Consider the following 21,974-nt stretch of genomic DNA (forward strand, 5'->3'; position numbering starts at 1 on the left):
TTCCCTCATCACTAAATATTGATTAAGCCTTGGCATGTATACTTCATTGTGCTTACGACTTTTTTTTTTTAGAAGAAGGTCAGGGTTTATGACATTATAGTCTTCAAAACATAACTTTGGCGATATTCGGTATTGACTATGATCAAGTTGCTATACTTTAGTTTTTAAAATTCTTTCACTAGTTTGCTTTGAGAGAGAAAAAATAAACAAGACATGGACTGGCACAAGCAACAAGAATCAAAAATGCACCATGGCACATATATTTATGGCCTTATGCCTGAAATCCTTAATCTTCTCAATACGCTGCCTCCTAGCTGTCGAAACGCCTGTTTTGCAGAGGGTTAATTCTTCCCCAGAAAAATCCTGCATTTCTGCCGCTGGGCATGTGCATGAGCAAGCAACTCTTGGAAAGCCTGAGCAGTTCACGGCCTATGGCCTGCCATCACTCGCAGAGCAGGTCTGTCGCAGCCACGTAGGCTTTCACAGAGCACGCCGGCCACATCAGGTCTTGCACAAAACATACAAAGAAGAAACATGAAATAGCAGTTATAGCTCCCCCACACTCTGCAAGAGAGCCGGGAACTCTTCGGAGACATGAGAGACCTAGATTCAGATTTCTTTTCTGCCTGATTTAGAGTAAATCTCTTAACTTCCTAGGAGAGCAGCTCACTATTGACCTACATGGTATTCGGAGGCGAGTCTCTTGCTTTCCCCTGTTGTTCTACTTAGTATATATTTTTATAAATATCCATCAGGACAAAGAGAGGATGAAAATGACTACTGCTTTAACCCATTTTCTAATCTGATAAATATTTTAATATTTTGTAGCAAGCTTTAGAAGGTTTTTGTGAAATAAATGGATCTTTCTAATAGGTAACTGTTTGCATCACCAGTCCAGTGCCAGTTCACACTCTCTGCAGAAACCAGTGATGTTGCATACAGATGTGCATATAGTGCACATAGATGCTACATTATTGTCTTCCTCTTTCGATGAAGCTGCTCCAAAATAGATTTGAATCACCTGGCCAGTCTCAGATGAAAATTCTTGCACTGCTGATGCATATTTCATGCATGTTCTCAGCAAAAAAGGGCTTCAGCATCAGAGACTGTCAGCCCGACATCATTTCCTAGACAATCAGTTACTTTATAGTTTGAAAAAATGTCAACGTGAATCACTTAAGACATATGAAGATCTCTGTTCTTTTTTTTATTGATTTATACTTTCAAATAGCGCAATTATTATTTGAAAGTTTAGCTATTAGATGTACTTTAAAACTTTCAAGGCAGCTTTAAACATACAGCTTACATGAAAGTGTGTATATAGTTAACGGCTGATGAATTAGTTATTATGTTCTTAAATCTCCAGGATCATCAGGCAAAAACTTTGAAAGGCAGATGCATAACAGAGGGCCAAATCCGACAGTCTCAGGTCCTTAAAGTCTCCATACCTCCTACTTCTACAACTAGGATCAAATACCACATTGCCTGAAGCCCAAAGGTATGGCTATAACCACGCAATCACCTTCCACTGCTGTACATACCCATGCACACTGGGGAAGGTTTCCACAAGGATAAAAGGTAGAATACAGCCTTTAGAGAAGAACCACATTTCAGCAATTTTTTTTTTTTTTTTTTTTTTTTTTTTTTTTACATTGCTGGTTGTTAAATTATGCACTACATTGTGGTAAGGTATGTTTGCCTTTACAATCTATAACGTTTCTCCCCCTTCATTTTAAATCTATTCTCTGCTCTCCCTTCTGTTTTTTGAACCTTTTTCTTCCTCCGGTGTTTTTTACCCCCTTTTTTCCTTTAAATTGTCTTGTCATTTAGCAACTCACTACGGCACTTTTGGACTGCTGCCAACTTACTGTGTCTCCAGTAACATCATACCTAGAATTTAATGTGGTGGATCTGCTGTTCAGTTACACAAAGACGAATCATTATATCGGAGCCGTGTTACACAATGCCACTATGTATTTACCTAAAGCTGTGCTGGACTTCTCTGCTCAGTATCAGAGTATCAAATATGTGTCTCCCTTGCAGCCATCCATTCCCATAATTACCTACTTCATCTTTTTTCTTTTCTCCATTTTTTTTTTTTATCTTCCATTAGTAAATTAAATCTCTCCAGGATCCTTAGCCTCATTTTTATATTCACTCTAATACAAATTCTCTCTGTTTAGCATATCTATTTTTTCCCCCCTCTCTCAGGCAGCTAGATTTTTATTTACTATCAAGGCAGCTATGTAGCTGACTCAATAAATACTTCTAAAAAGTAATACGGTTTAGGGGGAAAAAAGGAATTTTAGAAGGGGGAACAAAGGGAAGGCGGGCGCATGGCTGGCACCAGCCAAGCTGGGCAGGTTTCCCACCACGTGGGGCCCAGGACTAGGGCTGCAGCCTAATTGAAACCGAAGGGAGAATTCAAGGGAGGGACAAGCAGGGAAAGCTCTGCTTGTCTGCAGCTCAGGAAAGATTAGAAGGGGACCTGGAAAGAAGCTTCTTGGGAAGAGTGCAATTCTTGCATCCATTAATGCAAGAAGGGAAAGAGACATTCTTTGGCAGTAGGTGGAGAGAATTAACTAATCCCGGGGATCCTCCAAAGCCTCACCACATTCCAGAGAAACTGCTCAGGACACAGGCAGGCAACATCTCACCTCCCTTTCTAACTCTTTGCATAAGAAACTAACATCAGAGCTGGCAACGATGCTGAAAAGCAACAGTAATCCATAAATACTCCTTAATTTTCCTGTCAATGCAGAATTAAGCTACTTCCAGCTCACACAGATCTTACCAGGTGTGCTAAATTGATGTCATTATAAGCCATCAGGAAATACCCACAGAGACCTGTAGCAACATTCAGAAGTTTGGTTAAACAGCTGTGTGTTATAATTGATTTGTATTATTTAAAACAGCTAAAGCAAGTTATCACCGGATGTATGAAAGGGATGACTGAAGACTCTAGGGAGATTTAACATAGAAGAAAGCCAATCACTGGAACTTCATTTAAGCATTTTAAGATTATTACTAGAGGAAGTGCAATTAAATCATCACCATTTATCAACTATCATTATAAAATACTATGCAGCCTTATCATATTAATTTATTTATGAAAAGTAACTAGTTGACTTGTGCTTATTGCAATAAAAATAACCTAGTCAGTAAAAATATTTGAAGAACATGCTTGAAGATTCTGCCTTTGAAAAGGAGTGTGACTTTCCACAATATTAAAAAGTAACAAAAAAGTTAAAATAGTACTAAAATATTGTAATCATATTGGCAACTAATGCTAAACTCTTTGGAGTTTAAGCAGTGTCTCAATTCCTGATCTTAGAAGTATTTTAGGTACAGAGTATAAGTTAAAATGCAGTTGTATCACAAATATGCGTAAACAGAGCGCCCCCATTTCACAAAATACAGTTTCCAAAGGATTAGAGCAGGATACTGAAACTGTGGGATAAAACAGCACCTCAGTGTACCTTTATTTCCCTATTGATCTGCCAACTATTAAATCAAAGTACAAAATCAGCCCTACCTAAATGTTAAGCGACACTGTGCATTTACTGTGCCTTGCTCAAATTTTCTTCCCTGTGGTGAATTCTTTGCAGAATTTATTTTTTTTTTTAATTTTTGCTCTATTTTGGGTATCCTAAACTTTCTCTGACTGCTGCTCACGCATACTGAGAGTTCAAGCCTGATTTGGTAAGTTTGCCCAATGACTTCCACTACACAATCTGTGTCCCTGGGGGCCAAGCCTAACCCATATAGCAAAATGGGTCAGCAGAAAAGCAGAAGGAGAAGAAAAAACTCTCTCTTTCGGTTCAGAATTCTTATCTCTTTGGAAAGGAGAAAAAAAAAAAAAACACAAAAAACTTGTGGACCTAACTCTTGTTTTGATTTGAGCCTTGCAGGCTACTGTTTACAGTATGTTTTTATTATCTTCTCTAATTCCTTGGAGACTACGCTGATTTTTTACTGCTGTTTTGTATTTGATCTGGCATATGTATCTCCCAATTTACAAGGGAAAGTGTTTGCTCTAGCAGTGGTTGCTGGCACCGAGCGCACGCCTGGCGCTGCTCATCGCACTGGTGCTCTCCCTGCTCTCCGATTCGGCTCCAGAGAGGAGCACTTCCATGCACCGTGCGTTGCCCTTGTCTTCCTATCACTTGCCTGGATGACCATGAGCAAATGCAGCCTCGTTGCCTGCTGCCTTTCTGTTTTCATCTAAAATTAAAACTGTAGACCTCTTAAAGCTACTTTACCGGAGGCGCTCTCTCGCAGCCATGTGGGAAAGTACATTTCCAAACCAGGAATGCAGCTGGGGCCTTTGGATCAGGTTCAATACTGATGTAAAGCAGGCTGGCCCCACTGAAGTAGCAGGAATTCAACGGCCTCAAGCCACAGGTACAAAGTCTTCAGGGAGAAGCAACTACACACAAACCTACTGATAGCATGAAAGATGTAGAAATAAAGCTAAATAATTCCAAATCATGTAATGGAATTACTGGGAGATCTTAACTTCCCCAGGTTCTACCTGCCAGCAGTCCCAGCTATGCCATCAGCCTGCAGCATACTCTCATTATTCTGGGAGAAACAGTTAAACTCAGTCTGTAATCTCCTTTTTTTTTTTAATGGAAACACAGCTTAATGTCACGCTCTGTAGTATTTTTATAGTATAGTATTGCTATAACTGTATTCAATTCTACAAAACACTTTCCCTGATATCCTAGTTTGTGTTTGCAACTCTGCTCATAGCGGCTGAACTGCCCCTGGAGAGGTGCCACCGAGACTCTAGGTGCAGCATACCACACATTTTACCACCCACCAAACCTGTTTCTGCAGGCCTCTGGATGCATGGGTCTCATACACATCTTTAATTATTAGACACTGGACAGCTTTATGTTACTGTTCCTTAAGAGGTAAAAATAATCTCTGGGTGGCAGCGACCTGGTTTTCTTTTTAGCTTCCATCACCCTAATTTTATACATTCCACACAAACTCTTTGTTTTATTCTCAGTGCTACTATTCTATGATTTATTACCTACCACAAGTCACAGGTTCTCACAGTGCTTTGCAGACAGAGAACAAGCCTGAATGGGGCTTCAGGCCACAGGAGAACACGGGAGAGCCCACAGAAGGCACGAGGCCGCTGCAGCGCACGCAGCAGATTCTCCTATGCATTTTTGCAGGTGGGAGTATAATCTATCCACAAGCCTCAACAGCTCAGCTGAAAATACCGGAGAGGTAGCCCGAAAGGATTCCTAGCAGCTCATAGCAGGGTCACTGCTCACTATGTACTTCGAATGAAAGAATGTGGACGTAGTGAAGGTGAAGTTAATTGACTAGTCTCTCTGTGTAGTTTTAGCTATATATTATATATATCAGTTTCCATGCACATTTTAGATGTAAGTCATCAATTTCAGCTATAAACCATAAAACTTTAGATCTAAACTACAATATCTTCTTGTGGAGAAAGTTATTTATCCACTATCAATTCCCTAAAATCTGATCTGCTCACCTTAATTCTGCATAAAACAAGATAGAATTAGCAGGTTATTTAAAGGCAAGTATTAAGAAAGAATCTGCAAGCTCACAGTCAAGCTTAGAAATGCACAGAAAACATGAGACCCCCAATGCCTACAAGGTTCTCATGAGGCTTCTGTAATGCAAGGAATATCTTTTTATGGAAACACCTCCAGACAGACATCACCTGAGATTACTTCCACATTGTGCCATTGTAAATTGCTATTGTAAGAGACCTGTGTGCCTGCAAAGGGCTAACATCAAGAAGCCAAGAATGGAAGGGATAGGAAAAAAAGACACCTCCTTATCTCCATCTGACGATGGAAAACTTGGACCTGGAAACTCTCTGTTCTTGTCCAAAGTCGCACTGGAGGCCCAGAACTCAGGGCGGAACTCGGAGCAACCAGCTCACCCCCGAGCCATTCCCCGCTCTCCCTATGCACAAATAGGAGAGCTTTTAAAACAGTTAGCATGACTTCAACCACTTTCACTAAAAGTTATTTGATTAACTCTAAAAGAAGACAGTAATCTAACAAACTGTTGACTCATCTGTTTTTTCTTGTGTTCATTGAGTAGTCTTAAGCACATCAGTCAGCAGTAATTATTTGACTGACAGAATAATTTTCTTTCAATCCCAAAGGTTATTATAGGTCTACTTAAAACTCACAATTACACAGTCTTTTTGGTTATTTAATTCATAGGCAGTCTGTGAAATGCTACTATATTACTAATATATTTTACTTAAGGAAGTTTGCTATTATATCCATATTTACCCAAACCAAAGACTATTCATCACCAAAATTTTTCAGGTTTAACTTAGGAAAAGTATTTTAAATGAGTGAGATTGTTGTAATTAGTCTTCTAAGGTGAACACTGACACATCTTCAAAAATAAAACTATGTTGATAACTGGCTCAGCACAGCCTCAGTTGGCCTTCTGTATATTTTAGTTGTTTCCAGGAGGGAACAAGATTCCCACAGATACTGCATTACTCAGTCTTGTAAAGGACGAGTGGCTTCTCACCTGCTGTGTGATAGTGTCCCAGGGCCCCTCCAGCAGCCGGGCCTGGTAGCAGGCATGAACGCTTTTCCAGATCTCATCCAGGGTTAACGCTCTACCATCTGCAGCGGGGGGAAGAGAGAAGAACAACCAAGAATATTCAAAACTCAGGCAAGTTATGACTTTAATATAGAACTCCAAATGTAAACCTGAAAATACTAATTATGGCACATGGGAGCAAAATAAAAAAAGGACAAAACATGGTTGAACCCGTTCTGGCGCCAAAACTTCCCAAAAGCATCGCCCCAATCTCGACCACATGAGCATATAAAACCATCCTAAACTCTCTGTTCAGCTTTCTTCTCTGTCACATGAGAACAACAACTTACTTGTCTGGTTGTAAATTGTGAGGTTAAAATAATTTTGTAAAACAGTTCTTGGACAAGAGAGATTAAAAGCCACAGAATAATATAATCATCAGTTGTTTCATGTAAATGCACATAATTCCCTGTGAAAGAAAGGAAAAATATCCAAAGAACAAATTTCTGCTGACAGAAGTTCAGTGTCCCTTGGTAATCTATGTCCCTATGCAGATGCCTGCCTATAAGTTTTCTGTTGAGTTACATTTATATGGCATTGTTGAATCAGGTTCTTATCTGACAGGTTAGAATTATGCCGAGATACCAGTGTCAACCACTGAAAATAAGCATGTCAATTTTGACTCAATATTTGTTTTTGACAAACAGCAATAGAATATTTTGATACGTTTTCAATAAGTAGCTTCTTCCTGGCATTTATCAGGTGTCAGAGACCATTATCCTGTGATAAATAGTTTTATTCTACTGACATTTTCATGTCTGTAAAATGAACAAGATTTATTCATCCAATTAACATTTGAATGCCATGTTTAGATATAAGTTGAAACCAGCTGCCTACAGCCTCTATTTTATCTTATTTTCTGCACGCATTTATTAAACAGCACCAAGTTCTGCCCTTATGTAAGCACCATACAGCAGAAACATTAAGATGTGTAGCAAATTAAGCATTTGAGAGGCAAACCATATTAAATAGCTATACTTTACTATCTTCAAGCACATAAGACAGGCATTCTCTCTGTCTTACGATGGAGATATCAAAGCTATGTGGGAGATGGCCTAAAGTTTACTAAGAATTTTGTTACAATAGTTCTTAGAGCATAAGCTAACTTCGGAAGAATTTATTAATAAAACAATTCATCTTCTATATGCACCTAATTTAAGAGGGGATGGTTACTTGCAATTTTCCATGCTTTCTAGTCAACCTAGAAAGGCAATTGCCATTGAGTGGAATTGAACTGTAAAGGCAATTCAATGCAAATCCAAATGCAGTATCTAGAACCCCACAAACGTATAACAATCTGATTTGCCACTCTGGAGTTTATTTTGTACATCTTCCTTCCTATGTGTGAATTTCCACTTGAGCAAACTCAGGTCACACACGCTAGATAGTTTACTCTGACTCAACCATGTCATTTATAGAAATGATCATATACATTTGAAACACTATTTGCATTATAACTAACAATTATCTGAATTGTGTCTTTACCTCATGGATTTTATTAGTTCATGTATAAAAAGCAATGTTTTCCATCATATCTCAGTTTAAAGTTACTTTTATTTCAGAGAAAGCAGAAATAAATCCAGACTCTAAGTGTTGCATTGGAGTGAGACTACAGTCAGTAAAATGCTTCAGTTGTTACCGTACAATAATTGCAATGTTTCATTCGGATAAAAATAAAAGTATCAAGTACCAAGACCTAGACATTTGCCTTAAGCACTTCTGTATTGAAATGTGTTTGGATTTAAATTTCCCTAAGATTTGAACTTTCTGCCTTATTTGCAAAATATTCACTCAACTTAGAATCAGTTTAAAAGTGGTGTGGTTTTTAATACCGAGTAGGGTGGACAGGCAGGTCCCTATCTTATTCTTTGGCACGAAGACCCCAAAGTCTGGTAGTTCTGTTCAAATAAATAATAAAACAATGAAGCCACTGCAGCCCAAGCGGCCGATGGATGCATTAGTATGCTGCTAAGCATCTGGGGAAGAAGGGGGAAAATTTATAGTCTGTTCTGGCTTTTTTCTTGTTTCCCTGCCACAAGACAGGGACGCCTGGTAAAGAAAACACATTTCAGGTAGTGTGGCTGGAGGTGAGCTTTACATTTCAGAACTCCTTGGTTTGTGTGAATTAGGTCACCTGTAGCTGCTCAGGGTGATGTCACGGAAGACATTCGGCACACGCAAAGAAATGCACGGCTCCCGGCTCGGCACAAAACACTTGGCTATATTCCCTGGGCCCCCTTTTCCGAGGGCTGCCAGCGCCCACGTGGTTCGCAGCCCTCTTACGCATTCCTGCAGCCCACGGAGACCTCCAGCATCCAGCGGAGCCGACTGCGCCGTCTGTAATTGTTGCTGCTGGCAACAAGGGGCCACTGTGGCACCTGCTGAGCCGAGCAGCCTCTCTGCTCCTTGCCTCCTCGCTCCCATGTGCCGAGCAGCCTCTCTGCTCCTTGCCTCCTCGCTCCCACAAGCCGAGCAGCCTCTCTGCTTCTCGCCTCCTCGCTCACAGGGCTGGAGCTGGGCCCGAGCAGCATGGGCAGAAGAGGCCCCGGCAGCACCATGCAGAGAGAAGTGGCAGGAGGGGAGGCGCAGGCTGCAGAGGCAGCCAGCAGTGTGAGCACCATGTATCCCCACCCACGCTAATAAGCAGAGGGCTGAGTGCCCCATCACAGCAGCGACTCATGGCATTAAGGCTACATATGAGTTGTACAGCCCCAGCCAACTTGGTACCTTCATTTCTGCAGAGAGCAGAAATTCTCCAGGCATAGAAACTCCAACTGGATTTTCAGAGAATGCCACTGCAGGCTTCCCAAATTGCTGCATTATACTTACTTTCTTGTTTTTTAATGATGGTTTTAATAATTTATTTGATTTCTAATTAAAGTTTGTGGGCTTGACCTTTTTTTTTTTTTTTTTTTAAACACTATTGCAAAGCTTGACCTCTACTTAGATTACAGCCAATATCAAGTTTCTTTTATAATCCCAACCTTAAAAGAAAGACTTTGGAGACATTTGGGAAATGGGGCATGAATCCATTTGAGGCCTCATTATGGCACACTTTCAAAGAAATACTGATATTTTCTGGTCTGAAGAAACCACTGCCACACAAGAAAAAACACCTTTCCCAGTTTAGGAGGGAGCTTGTCGAAACAAGCTATTCAATCTCTTTATGTCTGAAGCCATGATATGACCAGTTAACACAGGCCAGGTATAGCCAGCATCATGACCTAAGGAGTAGCCACTTTTTCTGAGAAGGGGGATAATGGTGGCCTGTGAATGAAGAGAGTTCATTCCTTCTGGAGCGGTGGAAGTCAGATTACCTTAGGCTTTCTCTAACTCCTTTCTAGCATGGTTTTCACCAGCTTCCTCTACCTTTGTAGGAAAAGGAGGAAGAAGAGTGAGTGAGACAATTCTTGGCACGCAGGGTGTCCACCCATGTCCACCTGCGGTTGTGTTGCTGCTCGCTCCCGGTCAGGGCAAGGACTGTTGCAATGGGTGGCTTTAGTTGATGAGGGTTCAGAAAAGACCAAAGTTCCTTGACATCTTAGAGGCTAAGAAAAGAGGAAAATTACTCTACTGATTAAAGAAAGCTTACTGGACCTAGCCCAGCCCATCTGGCTGATGCCAGCATCTAAGGGGAAGGCTAATTGCGTTTACCATCTGTCTCCAAGAAGGCTAATTGCTGACATCAGATCTCAGCAGGGCTTCGTGCATTTCTTCAACTACCTATTTGGTAATCTCAGAAGCCAGAGAAAGAAAGGAGGTCTCCCATTTCTGAGAGGCAAGTCACATGTGACACTGACTTTGAAGAAGTTAGATCCTGAAGATCACTGTCCTGAGCTCCTGACGGATAAGGACTACAGTAAGGTCCTCTCAAGAATATAGGTTTGTGAGAAGCATCATGAATACTGAAAAATGCATATCTGTGCCCTAAAAATAGCTTCCTGCATCCTATAATGTTCTCAAACCCTTTTTCAGACAGAGGCATCATATTTGATCATTATTTTAGCTGAACTGTTTTTCCTTGCATAGAACAAGGTTTCCTTGTAAACCAGTCCCTAGAGACTACCCAAAAATTTAGATGTCATTTTAAATGTTTTAGTTCTATTGCGATTCCAATTTCAAACCTTTACCTTGCACTGCTTTCCATATCAAGCTTTCCCTGGACAAAAAAAAAATTAAAAAAAAGGAAGAAGATTGAAGATGAATTTCAAAAAATAAGTTACTTCATCCAAGTTAGAAAGAAGCAGGGATATGGGCACTATGCAAGTGTCTTGCTGCGGGAGGACTCTTCTATAATGTTGGAGCACAGTCACCAGCAGAAAGGAGAGAAACTTTCAAGTCCTTACTGACACAGGCTTCTGAAGACGCCAATCGTGCTGACACACGAGCAGGTCACCAGCAAACCTCCCCAGCAACTAGTGTGGATGCCTGTTTTCGAGGAGGTACCGCCAGATACGAAATAGTCTGTGGAAACCGGACTTGAAAACACGCGAGCAAGGGAGGGTTTAATTATTCTAGCACAGTCGATTTGGAAGACTGCAGATTCGGACAGAGCGGCACCAGTTGCTATTAAAGCACACAGAGTGAGGAGGCGAGCACTGCAAAACACGCAGAACTATCCAGGCAGGTTGCACAGAAGAGCTGTTCTTCCCGAGCGCGGCGCCGAGGTGCGGTGGCCATGGAGCGCGGCGTCGGGGAGGAAGCCGGGCCCGGCATTCCAGCCCCAGGCCCCGCTGCCGCGCGCGCGGGACAAGCCCGGGCTGGAGCCTCGGCCGCCCGGCACAGCAGCACGCCCGGGAGCCAGGGGGAACCACGAGCAGCTTTCCAGGAGCTGGGGAAGGACCGAATCCGTGAACTTAAGCTAAAAACAATGGTAGGGATTCAGGCTGTGAAACCCACATAGGTCTCAGAAGAACATTTTTCTCCAACTATTTCAGATAAAGGATGCCATGAAAATTGCTGGGTTCAACGTGGGTTCAAGAAAGGGGTGAGGGAGTTACCACAAGCAGACCATTAGCTTCCTAACCAAAAGACACAGATCTCACAACACCACCAGCCCTCTCCATATTAGATCCAAGGCAAGACAAAAGAGTCTCTGCTCAGATGTCTCAAGTGATCGCGAGTTGACCGGGGTCTGTATGTTCCCGAAAACCTCACGATGGGAGCTCCAAAGAGCACTGCAGACACTAGGTAAATAATTTGCAGTGATGACAGAATTTTTCATTTGTAAAAGTAAACTATCTAGAATTAAAATGCAAGGATATCACTTGAAAAGCTCCTTGAAAAAGTGCTTATTGCCAGTATTTTGTATCCTTCCCTCTTCAAGAGTCAGAGAACGTTAAATGTTAAAGAGAACCCAGGTGATTATAGGGATTATTAAAAAAAAATCCTTGCTTTCCATTGTGAAAGGCTCCCAAGAAATGTTTTAAAACGTAATTATACTTGTAGGAACAATTACAGTTTTGTACTGTGAGGGGAGCTGTTGGCACATAATACTAAGATTATGCATTAGATCATCCACTAGCTTCTGTAATATCCACTTCCAGCTATAAGGAGTCATGTTTCAACACCTCCGATTCCCTGATGCTGACAAGCTAAACAACTTGTTTTGTCTCTGGGAGCTCTTCTCTGGTGATTAACTGCTTATGGTGAATACTAATTATATGAAAGTACAGTACAGTAGAAATAGTGTCCTATTTCCTCTACCTGCAGCATCTCCAACCTCTTGTGTAGAAACAGGGTACTGTTAATTCAGCTAAACCCAAGATGATGACATTTTTCAGTACCACAAATAGGTTAATCTGCCTCTTGCAACAAAACTTTCTTTATCCTTCTGTCTGCACACTAAGTTTAAATGTAAAATACTGCACATTTGTAAAAGCCTGTAATAATTCCAGAAATAAATTTGGAGCAGGATGTGTGCAAATGAGTGTTCTGTTGGTGGTAAAGGCATAGCAATGTCCCCAATTCCCCATGTCCCAGCTTGAAAATTTACCCCAAATTATCCATTCCCTGAAACTGCACCTCAGACTAAAATCTTTTTCACCAGGGAATCCATGAGAATTTGTTCTTCAGTTTTAAATCTAAAGTGCCTTTTAAAATGCTAACACTGCAAAATTAGAAACCATTAAACAATATAAGGCAGAGAGTGATTAAATCTACCAAACACATTCAAAGCAGCTTAAGCTACTTTTTAATTAAAAAGAAAAAGATATCACTGGCAACATTCAGACATCTTCATCTAGATAAAGTTAGGAGATTATTCAAAACACAAAAGATGCTGATGTTACCATGCTGAAGACGGCATGAAAAGACGTGGAGCTCGGACTCCCCCGGCCCTCAGTGCACAGTCTTTGGGCAGAGAGGAAGGGAGCACGGGCAGTGCTGCAGCGTGATCACTCTGTGTTTGCTGATTAAATAAGTGACACTAACAGTGGCCTTGGAGGGAGGCCGCGTGTTCCTCCTTCCTTCCTGACAGGATGGTGAGTGAAATCACGGAGGCTGTAGCAATTCAGTAATGAGTAGCAAGACGTATATATTGGGGAGGAAAGAAAAGCGGTGTGTGTTTCAAGAAGCAGTTTTAATACAGTAAAAAATGACTAAAGACAACACCATACTGGTGTTATTTTCTCTAAGCAGCAAATTTAAGGAGAAAACAGCACACAGTTTTAAAGATACATTTAGACCCTAGGCTTGTAGCTCACATTCAGGCTTCACACTATGTTAATGTGACTGTGACACAGTTCTGCTGAAGCCACTGTAATTATGTCCACTTATTTCATAGCCAAATTCAGACCTGCAGCTTTAAGGGATTTTTATTTATTTATTTATTTATTTATTTTGGTATTCATTTAAAGAAAAGAACAAGAAAAATGACCAGCAGTTTTAGTCAACCACAGGCAAGATGCCAGGAGCCAAAGATCAGCCTCCTTCAGGCTGAGATGATATCATCTACTCCAAGGTCCTGAAGCTCAGTGTCTGGTGTATTAGAAAATTTACTGGTGAGCAGCCTCTGATTTTCTTATTACGTATGACCACTACTTTGCTCATACTTTAATGCAAAATCTGTTTTTAATATCTACCACATCCCACATATTTTTCGCCTTCTCTTTTTCTAGTAGAAGACAGGTCTTACCTAAAAAGCACGCCCTGAAATAAAGCACAGGTACTTGGTAGCTGCTGGAGTACAAGACATGATACTCATAGCGAATCACTTCTGCTGTTGCACAAACTCCATCTACTTGAGAATCATCCGAAGATTCCTAAAACAACAAACATGAACAAAATCATCCATCAACTTGAGTATTTGCAACAAGGGGAAATTAATTACCACTACTGTAATTAATTTAATAAACATAAAGAGCAGACATAATAGGGATCACCCCTTGCACAGCACTACTCATTTGAATTCCCGAAGACATTTCTTGGTACTAGCAAGAAAAACACTGAAATCCAAAACCTGCAACGACTCCTCATAAACTTACCAAAATTTCAGACTCTGAATTGTGTACAAAGATTTGCAGAACTGGGGTCTTTATAGCCACAAGCTGCTTTGGTAGGTAAAATAAAAACACAAATCTCTCTCTAAACTACAGCAGAACACTTGTAAAATAAGGTGCAGCTGTAGCTCTATCTCTCCACATTACCTTTAGTATAGATCATTTTAAAACCATATCCTTAAATAACCTGTTTTTGCTTGCCAAAATACAGATCAACTGTATCCAAAAAAATTCCTCTGTGTTTAAAGGTTCCTTGCAAAATGTTGGTTTTGCTGTAACATTTCTCAAGGCGAGTCAATTTTCTATTTCTCAAAGTGAGTCGATTTTCTCCTCTCACTGTATGCTTCACATGTGAAACAACCAGTGTTGATTGTAGATTTGAAATAAATCGTAAGAGGTGGAACTTAATCATAGCATTGAGATACACCCCAGTCATGATGTTAATCTCCCAACATCTTCAGCACTGTCTTAGTTTCAAATTAATATTCAGATAGTGCTAAGAAGGGGAATGTTTCTTCCAGAAATTGTTGATACCCAACACCTCTGAAAACGGAGTCAGAAACTTAATAAATGCTTTAAGATTAAATATTTTAAAACAGACTTTCCAAGAAGATCCGATGGGTGTGGACTTTTCAGTTTTCAATTCCCCCAAATTTCCATGCATGAAGTAAGCAACCATCCTGCCCCCCAGGTTGGGTGTGCATTTCCAAGTTTGCTTGTGCCAGCCGACTGCACGTATTGGCACACTACTCCCTGTCCAACCAAAAGGAAGACGGTTGTACAGAAAAGAAAAACCAACATCCTTTGAAAGTCATGTTGGTTTGACACATAAGAAATTTAAAGCTATTTTGTATTTTTATCTCTCACTCTCAACTCAACTTACTTATTCCTCAGTCTACGAAGAGATACAAGGACTGATAAACTATAACAGGAATCACAAAGAGAATACTTGAAACTTTTTTGACAGCCCAGGTAAAAGTGGTTTCATCCAAAGCAGGCATAGCAGACAAGCAGATGCTGCTGAGGCACACAGATAGAAGACCAGGAACTGAGAGCCCAGACTGGGGGAAGCTTCAGACCCAGCCTTGTAAATACAATTTTAGACACTAAATGAGAAAATCACACGTGCTCAAAGAACAGAAGTATTCTGAGAAATTGTGGACAGCAGCTTGATTTTAGCTTATCAGGAAACAGATATCTAAAGCACTGGAATGGAACATTAAAGAAAATCCTCTCTGTGTTAACCTAACTTTAAAAACTGTGTGTGAAGGGATATTACAGACAACATGCCAGAAGGGACAATGGTGATTGCTGCATCTGACTTCACAGGCCAGGTAAAATTCCACACACTCTTCCCAGTTCCCATAAAAACGTGTAACAGACTGAGAAAGCAAATCCTTCTCCTCTTCCCACACATCAATTCCTATGATCACATATGAAATATAGAGCTAATGTTACTAAAAAAAATCTCTTGAGGAAAAGAAAATACTATTTCTTCCCTTTAGTAAACTTACTTTTTTTTTGAAACTGGGTAAATTCTCAATGCTTCAGTGAGGGGTACAACAAAGGAAAGTAGGAGAGTATTTAACTACTTAAGAAGTTGGTAAAAGAAATGCCCCCCCCCAAAAAGGGATTGATTTTCACATTTGTAGGGATGGGGAAAGGAAGGAATCCATATTCAGAAATGAACATAAACTGAAACAAAATCATCATGTGGTACAGACATTAATGTTTCATCAGATATTATAGCCTTGCTTATTGCTTAGTCACTAGCTTACCTTGCCCTAAAATAAAGCTGAATATGTACAACATGTTATAATATGCTTGCCAAGCTACTTCCATTCCCTTGTTCTCCTGGAAGTAAAAAGACTACCTCCCTATTGCAGATACATTAAATATTGTTATTTCACCAAAAAAGCTGTATTTATATGCATACTCTTCCTTCTGCCTACTCTGCATCAAGCCTAAAATAAAGAACAACTCTAATCTGTAACAATACAAATTAATATCTAATTTACAATGATTTCAGATTAAATGAAAAAAAGAAATCACATTCTTTTTTACCTCCTAACATTGAGAAAAGAGAAATAAGTTTACACAAAGCTGCACACCCCTAGGGAAAACATGTTTTATAAATACCCTACTATCTCAGAAAGTAATAAATTAAGCTAGGAACAACTTTGTCCCTAAGAATTCAGCTTGCTGGCTTAGCAAAGATTGTAGCTGGTAAGCAACTTCTATCTTCATTTTCTGGATTAAGAAAAGGAAAGGAGCCAATCTTTCTAATTTCATTTTTACTTGAGATGGCCAGTGAGTAAATCCTCCTGAGAATTCCTGCCATTACCAGAAGGACACAAGACTCTGAGCTACTTTCCAAAACATCCCATTATTTCCAGAAGGGAAAAAAAAAAAAAGAGTGGTTTTATCCAGAAGTGGCCTTTCCAAAAGATCTGTACAGATTGATAGCAGGAAGCTCGTCGGACAAGGAGAGCAGCAGCTTTTCACTGAACACACTACTGTTCTGGAGAACAGCGTATTTGTGGACACACTCTTGCTGCATTATCCTGTGGTTCCTTTGAGCGCCGGTTTGAGCACTGAAATCAGGCATTCAGCTGCATGCAGAGCTCAGGGAAGATGGGAATGTCACCCTCTTCTGCTCTCTAACAACATGGACGTTGGGCCGCTACTGAGTCTCTACACTTACTGAAAATAGCATCTGATAAACAGATATATATATGTTTTTTTTTTTTTCTGCTGCACTTCTGGTGACAAGTGGGTGCATTGTATTCGTGATCTGCATACATAGACAGATTCTTGAATCCTCCTTAAAGCCATTTCTAATCCCTTTTCCTTTTGGTAAACAGCAGTGGCAAGACTTCTTACATAAAAAGATACAGCATTGATGTGTAATCCTGTACTTTACAGTCTTTGTAAGTACAATGCAGAGAATTCATGAAGGGAAAGTACATTTTGGAGCCTTAAAAGTTTTGACGGTATCACTCTAGCTGATGAGATGAACTATGCTGATGAGACAACTAAAATGAGCACAGTTAATTTAGGATGATCTTTGGAATATCTAAAGATCTATGTATGGCTGCATAAAGCCATGGAGCCTGAGTATTACACCAACCCAAAAGACAAAGTTTATTTTCTGTTCTTTAACCAACTAGCTTTCCTTTCCACACATTTACTGATAAAGCCTAAAATGCAAAAAAGCAGATGTAACTTTTCAAAAAAGTCACAGAATTTCATTTTTGTCATAAATGTCATGATAGTCTCTTTAAACATTTTCATGCAATTGTTCTATTTCCTCTTATAATGCATACTGTTGTTCTATCTCTTTTGAGCTAGTACTGTATTTTATTTATTAGACAATAGCGCAATCAATTTTAGCTTGCGAAGGCTGCATAACTGCTGGAAAAAGATTCATATACATATAAGTGCAACAAAACAAAAGGGATTCGTAACAAATCTCTAATTTTATTTAAATCGTTGCTAAGATAAAATAAACCCGCTTAAGTAAAAGAAAGAAAATGTTAACAATGAAGGTATTTTGACTGAACTGCAAACCTTAAAAATGATAGGAAAGAATTTCATTTCTCTGTTTCTTGCTTCTGTAATACAATTTGCTTCCACGGCTGCCAGGCTTCAAGTTAAAACTGCAAATCCAGGACACACGGACTGTTTCCTAAACAAATTGGGAAGTTGTCATCAGGAAGCATCTGCTACTCTATTACGCTCACGTAAAAGCATTCTTCTGCTATCATAACAGACTATTGAGCAGATGTTTAAAAGCACTATACCCACAGCAATGTATGTATTATAAAAGAGATACACAGCTACCATCTAATTAATTATATTAGTTCCTTCATAAATGAATTATCACTAATTTTAATTGATGTAAAGTTGTTCTCAACATTTAAGTATCCCCTAAACTAATTGAGTTGATTTGTTCCTTTTAAAATGCTGAATTATTTAAATCAATAGATAAGAAACTACATTGCACGCCATTCTGAAGGCAAAAGAACATATTAGTAGCCTTATCAAAAGTTACTATTTCTATTCCTCCTGATGAAGAAGGCAGGTTAGAAACCCCTGGTAGGGAGCGACGTTGAGGGCTGCAGAGGCAGAGGGTCTCGACAGGCTGGAGAGCAGCAGCAAGGTGTGGATGACGGCAGGACGCTCCCGGAGAGAGGGCTGCCATGGAAAGGGAAGGCCCAGGGAAGTGCCAGACTGTGTGCACTGGGAAGAAGACAGATGTACCTGATAGGAGGGAATTTTTCCCTGCTGACACCTACGGGTTCCCTCCCTCCCCCTCAGCCCCAGCTCCGCACCCAGCCCCAGCTCCCTGGGAGATGCAGCCGCAGGCCCCAGCGGCCTCGCGGGGAAAAGGGGGTGCTGGAGCCAAGGGCAGCCACATCGCGCCGGATATCAAGTCGCCGTTGCCTTTCTCCCAATTCCCAGGTTTCTCATCTTACTTTTTTTTTGGTGTTTTGACCTCAATTTCCCCATGCTTCGGGCAAGCCTCCTGGGAAGCTCTCCTGCATAAGCATGGCAGGATTGGGCTGCAAGCGGAAAGAGAGGAAAAGGTGACGCAGGCACAGCAACTGGTACTGCTAGTTTGGTCATAAAGAGTGGGGGAAAGGAGATGCAACCTGGATTAGCAAGCAAATTTGATTTCACTGCTTAGAATATATTTACACTTAATTTCATTTCAGCCTCTAAACCTTAAAAGCAAACGGCCTGTGCTTGCACTTCTCTAACTCTCTTTCCTGTGTGGTAGTCCTCTTTTTCCAGAACTGACTGGGAGCTACCGTGTGAAACACAAGGGCTTTCATGGAGCAGCTCCCCTCCCAATTCAACACTTTCCCTTTGGCAAACACAGAGATCTGAACATGAAAAATGAATGGTAGGACAGTGCTCATCAGATAGAATTAAAGCAGGGCTTAATGTGGTGGGTGCGGCAGCGTGGTGAGATTGTATCTGTGCTCTTTATTCTTCCTCTTGGGTGTTCTCCACATTTATTTGGACTGCGCCTCACTTCTTTGCCTGCAGCCCCCACTGTTCTAGTCTCTGCAGGTCATTTTGCAGTTGGTTTTGGTCCCTCTAACAGAGGCACTAAGTCCCCCACCCGTTTGCAGGCCTTAGATCTCATCTCTGCCCCGGATTCTCCTTTCGCCTCTCACACCGAAAATCCAGCCTCAAATCGCAGCAAGAGGCAGCCCCAGCCCGGGGGGAGAACCAGGGCTCCTGGCCTCGGTCCCCCTCTGCCTCAGCAACCACTTTGCACGGGCCGGATAAACTGCGGGATGCAGGAGAGGGCAGCCGGGTGGCCACAGCGAAGGCTGCACTGCAGAGAAGCCAAAGGCCTCGATTCTAGTTCTGAACTATTTAAAAAATGCAAGGAGGCCTACAAAAGAAAAATCCCCAGGAAAAAAAAAGAGCAAAACAAGACTTGCAAGAATTTCAAAACTATGCTAGCATGTTTTTTTTTTAATTTTACCTTAACATAGTGACAGAAGTTCAGCTTGCATTAAGTGATTGCCAGTATTTTGCTTGCACTATTAAATATTCATACTATGTTTAAATTTATAGGCTCTAATCAAACTCACCCCACGGTATCATGGCCTGTAAAAACTCACAGAAATGTGGACATCTTCCTGAATAATTTAAGTATAAGATGAATAATATACAAATATCTTTACCACCAGTTTCAAAAAATAGTGTATACATTGCCAAACTGCTCTTTTATCTTAAGTATATATGGGGAATACAACAATCTCCACATGTTTTCCAGGGTGGCTATCATTAGTTACTGGTGAGGCGAGATGAGGACAAGAAGAGAGATCAGAAGTAGAACTAAGTCATCTTCAGGTTTTACTTTCTGCATGTGGCTACAAAATCCTTCCTTCTATCTTTATGAACTTCTCCAAGTTCAATGAGCCAGGTGAAGAACCTGGCTAAATACTGCCCTTCAATAACCAAAAAAGTCCCAGTCCCTTATATCAACCAGTGATGTTACCAAAGAAGCTTCCCTACTGTTTCCATGAAGAATAACTAACTCCCAAAAGGAACAACTGAAAAGCGAGGTAAGGCAAAAAGGCAATGTATTCTAATGGGCACATGGATTCCTCACATATTTCATTTCCCAAAGGAAAATCTTCTAACTGCAATAAGCACTCTGATTATGACACTGCTAAAGAATCTAGCAGTAGAATGATTATTTTTTCCCACAGAAAAATACAGGTTAGTAAACAAAAAAACACAACCTTGTGTCACCCAAAGCATACCAAAAGCCCTAAACCAAAACTCCTAGTCCAGAAAGATGCAGTACGCAAAACTGTAGTAGCCTCTCATGCATTAACAATCATTTCTAATGGTTGGAAATTAGATTTGTCTTTTGATTGCTTTAAAACTGTTACCACAAGTGAAAGCAAAATCTATTCAAGCGAAAGAAGCAACAGACCATGAAAATAGAACAGTTGTGAATTTGTTCTTCGTATATAAGTGAAGAATTCTTTCAAAATTGCTCTTCATTCTTCCTATGTTGTTGCATAGAAAATGCAGAATTTGGTGGTTTCATCTCTCCACCAAAGGAAACATTTTCTTATCCTTTTTGTAACACAGTAAGTACAAGCCTCCATTTTGGGCGGGCTTAAGCACTGAAGCACAGAAGGTTAGACCATCTCTCCTGCTGGGCTCCACTGCCCTGCGAGCGCTTAGCAGAGCCAGGAAGGCGAGAGAGGAATGGCAAGGGCCGCACTGAAAAAGCTCATCTGCCAAGATGGACTAACCTGGAGCACGCGCAGTTCCAACAAAGGGGCACATCTGAAGCCATAGGCCTCTGCAGGGTGCAAGTAGCCTCGCTGCAGGGAAGCTTTTACTTGCAGTCCCTCCAGCCAAGATTCACTGCAATCATTCCTCCTCGCAATCAGGGTGTTTGCTGCAGTCACCCTTATTATGGAGGTACGGTGAGGCAGGAGGCAACTGGAGATGGAGGCTCTTCTTCTCTGCCACAAGCCCATTTGTAAGAGATGTCACCCCGGATAGGTAAGGTACTCAGAGCACTCTGAGTACATATACGATACTTACACGGATACGAGTACTCTAAACATCAGGCCAAAGAATCATACTCTTTTTCTCCAACGCATCCAACATGTACTTAACAGTTGATGAAACAATCTGAGCAGGAGAAAATAAGTGATGTTCTGGGATACCTGAAAGCCTAGTGAGTAAGGCATTCTTCCAAAGCACCTTCAAGTTCCTCTGCCAAAGGGGAAAGCTCAATTCAGGATGGCTCGTTCCTTCCCTGGCGTTGCGGGGCATTGCAGGACACCCGTATCCGCCTCCGGGCGCCTTCCGGCGCCTCTCGTTCTGCACTCCTGGTGCTCCCAGCAGCCCTGCTAGGTGCCACCTCGGAGGCAAGGCAGACACCACAAGTCCACGGCACAACCAAACAGGCTCTCGGGCCCCCAGGCACATCCCAGGCTAAGCTGGCAGCTCAGAAACCTTCCACGGATCTTGACTTTGGATGCCAGGGGCATCCATGTTCTCTGGTGGATTCAATCTCAAGGGATTTCGACCTGCAAACTTTTCTTTTCTAGGGTTACAACAAGAAAATCATATTTAACAGGAAGTTTTGGAATTTCATTCACACTGCTTTAGGCTGTGTAAGAACAAACACAGCATTTATTCGGGGTGCACACAATTATTTTAGGTTCACAGTTAGCTTGACATAATGATAGAAATAAAAAAAATAAAACAGAGTATGAACAAAATTTTCTATCTCTGATCTTTCTTCTAGCATAAACCATCCTGTAACATTTTCCCATCATTCTTGTTACTACTTTGCGT

At 41.0% G+C, this 21,974-nt stretch overlaps 1 protein-coding gene across 1 annotated transcript in view; it reads right to left on the reverse strand.

The window, feature by feature from the left end:
• The window catches only part of ATG10 (autophagy related 10), a 76,208-nt gene that overhangs the window by 14,124 nt on the left and 40,110 nt on the right, over positions 1-21,974 (reverse strand). The window contains exons 3-4 of the mRNA XM_026038229.1: positions 13,757-13,883; positions 6,547-6,644 (exon numbers count right to left, since the gene is read on the reverse strand). Of these exons, the coding sequence (XP_025894014.1) occupies positions 6,547-6,644; positions 13,757-13,883 (225 nt within the window). The remainder of the gene's footprint in view (positions 1-6,546; positions 6,645-13,756; positions 13,884-21,974) is intronic.

Source organism: Nothoprocta perdicaria, unplaced genomic scaffold (assembly GCF_003342845.1).
Source record: "Nothoprocta perdicaria isolate Ctin4 unplaced genomic scaffold, notPer1 scaffold_1, whole genome shotgun sequence".
NCBI classification, from domain to species: Eukaryota; Metazoa; Chordata; class Aves; order Tinamiformes; family Tinamidae; genus Nothoprocta; species Nothoprocta perdicaria.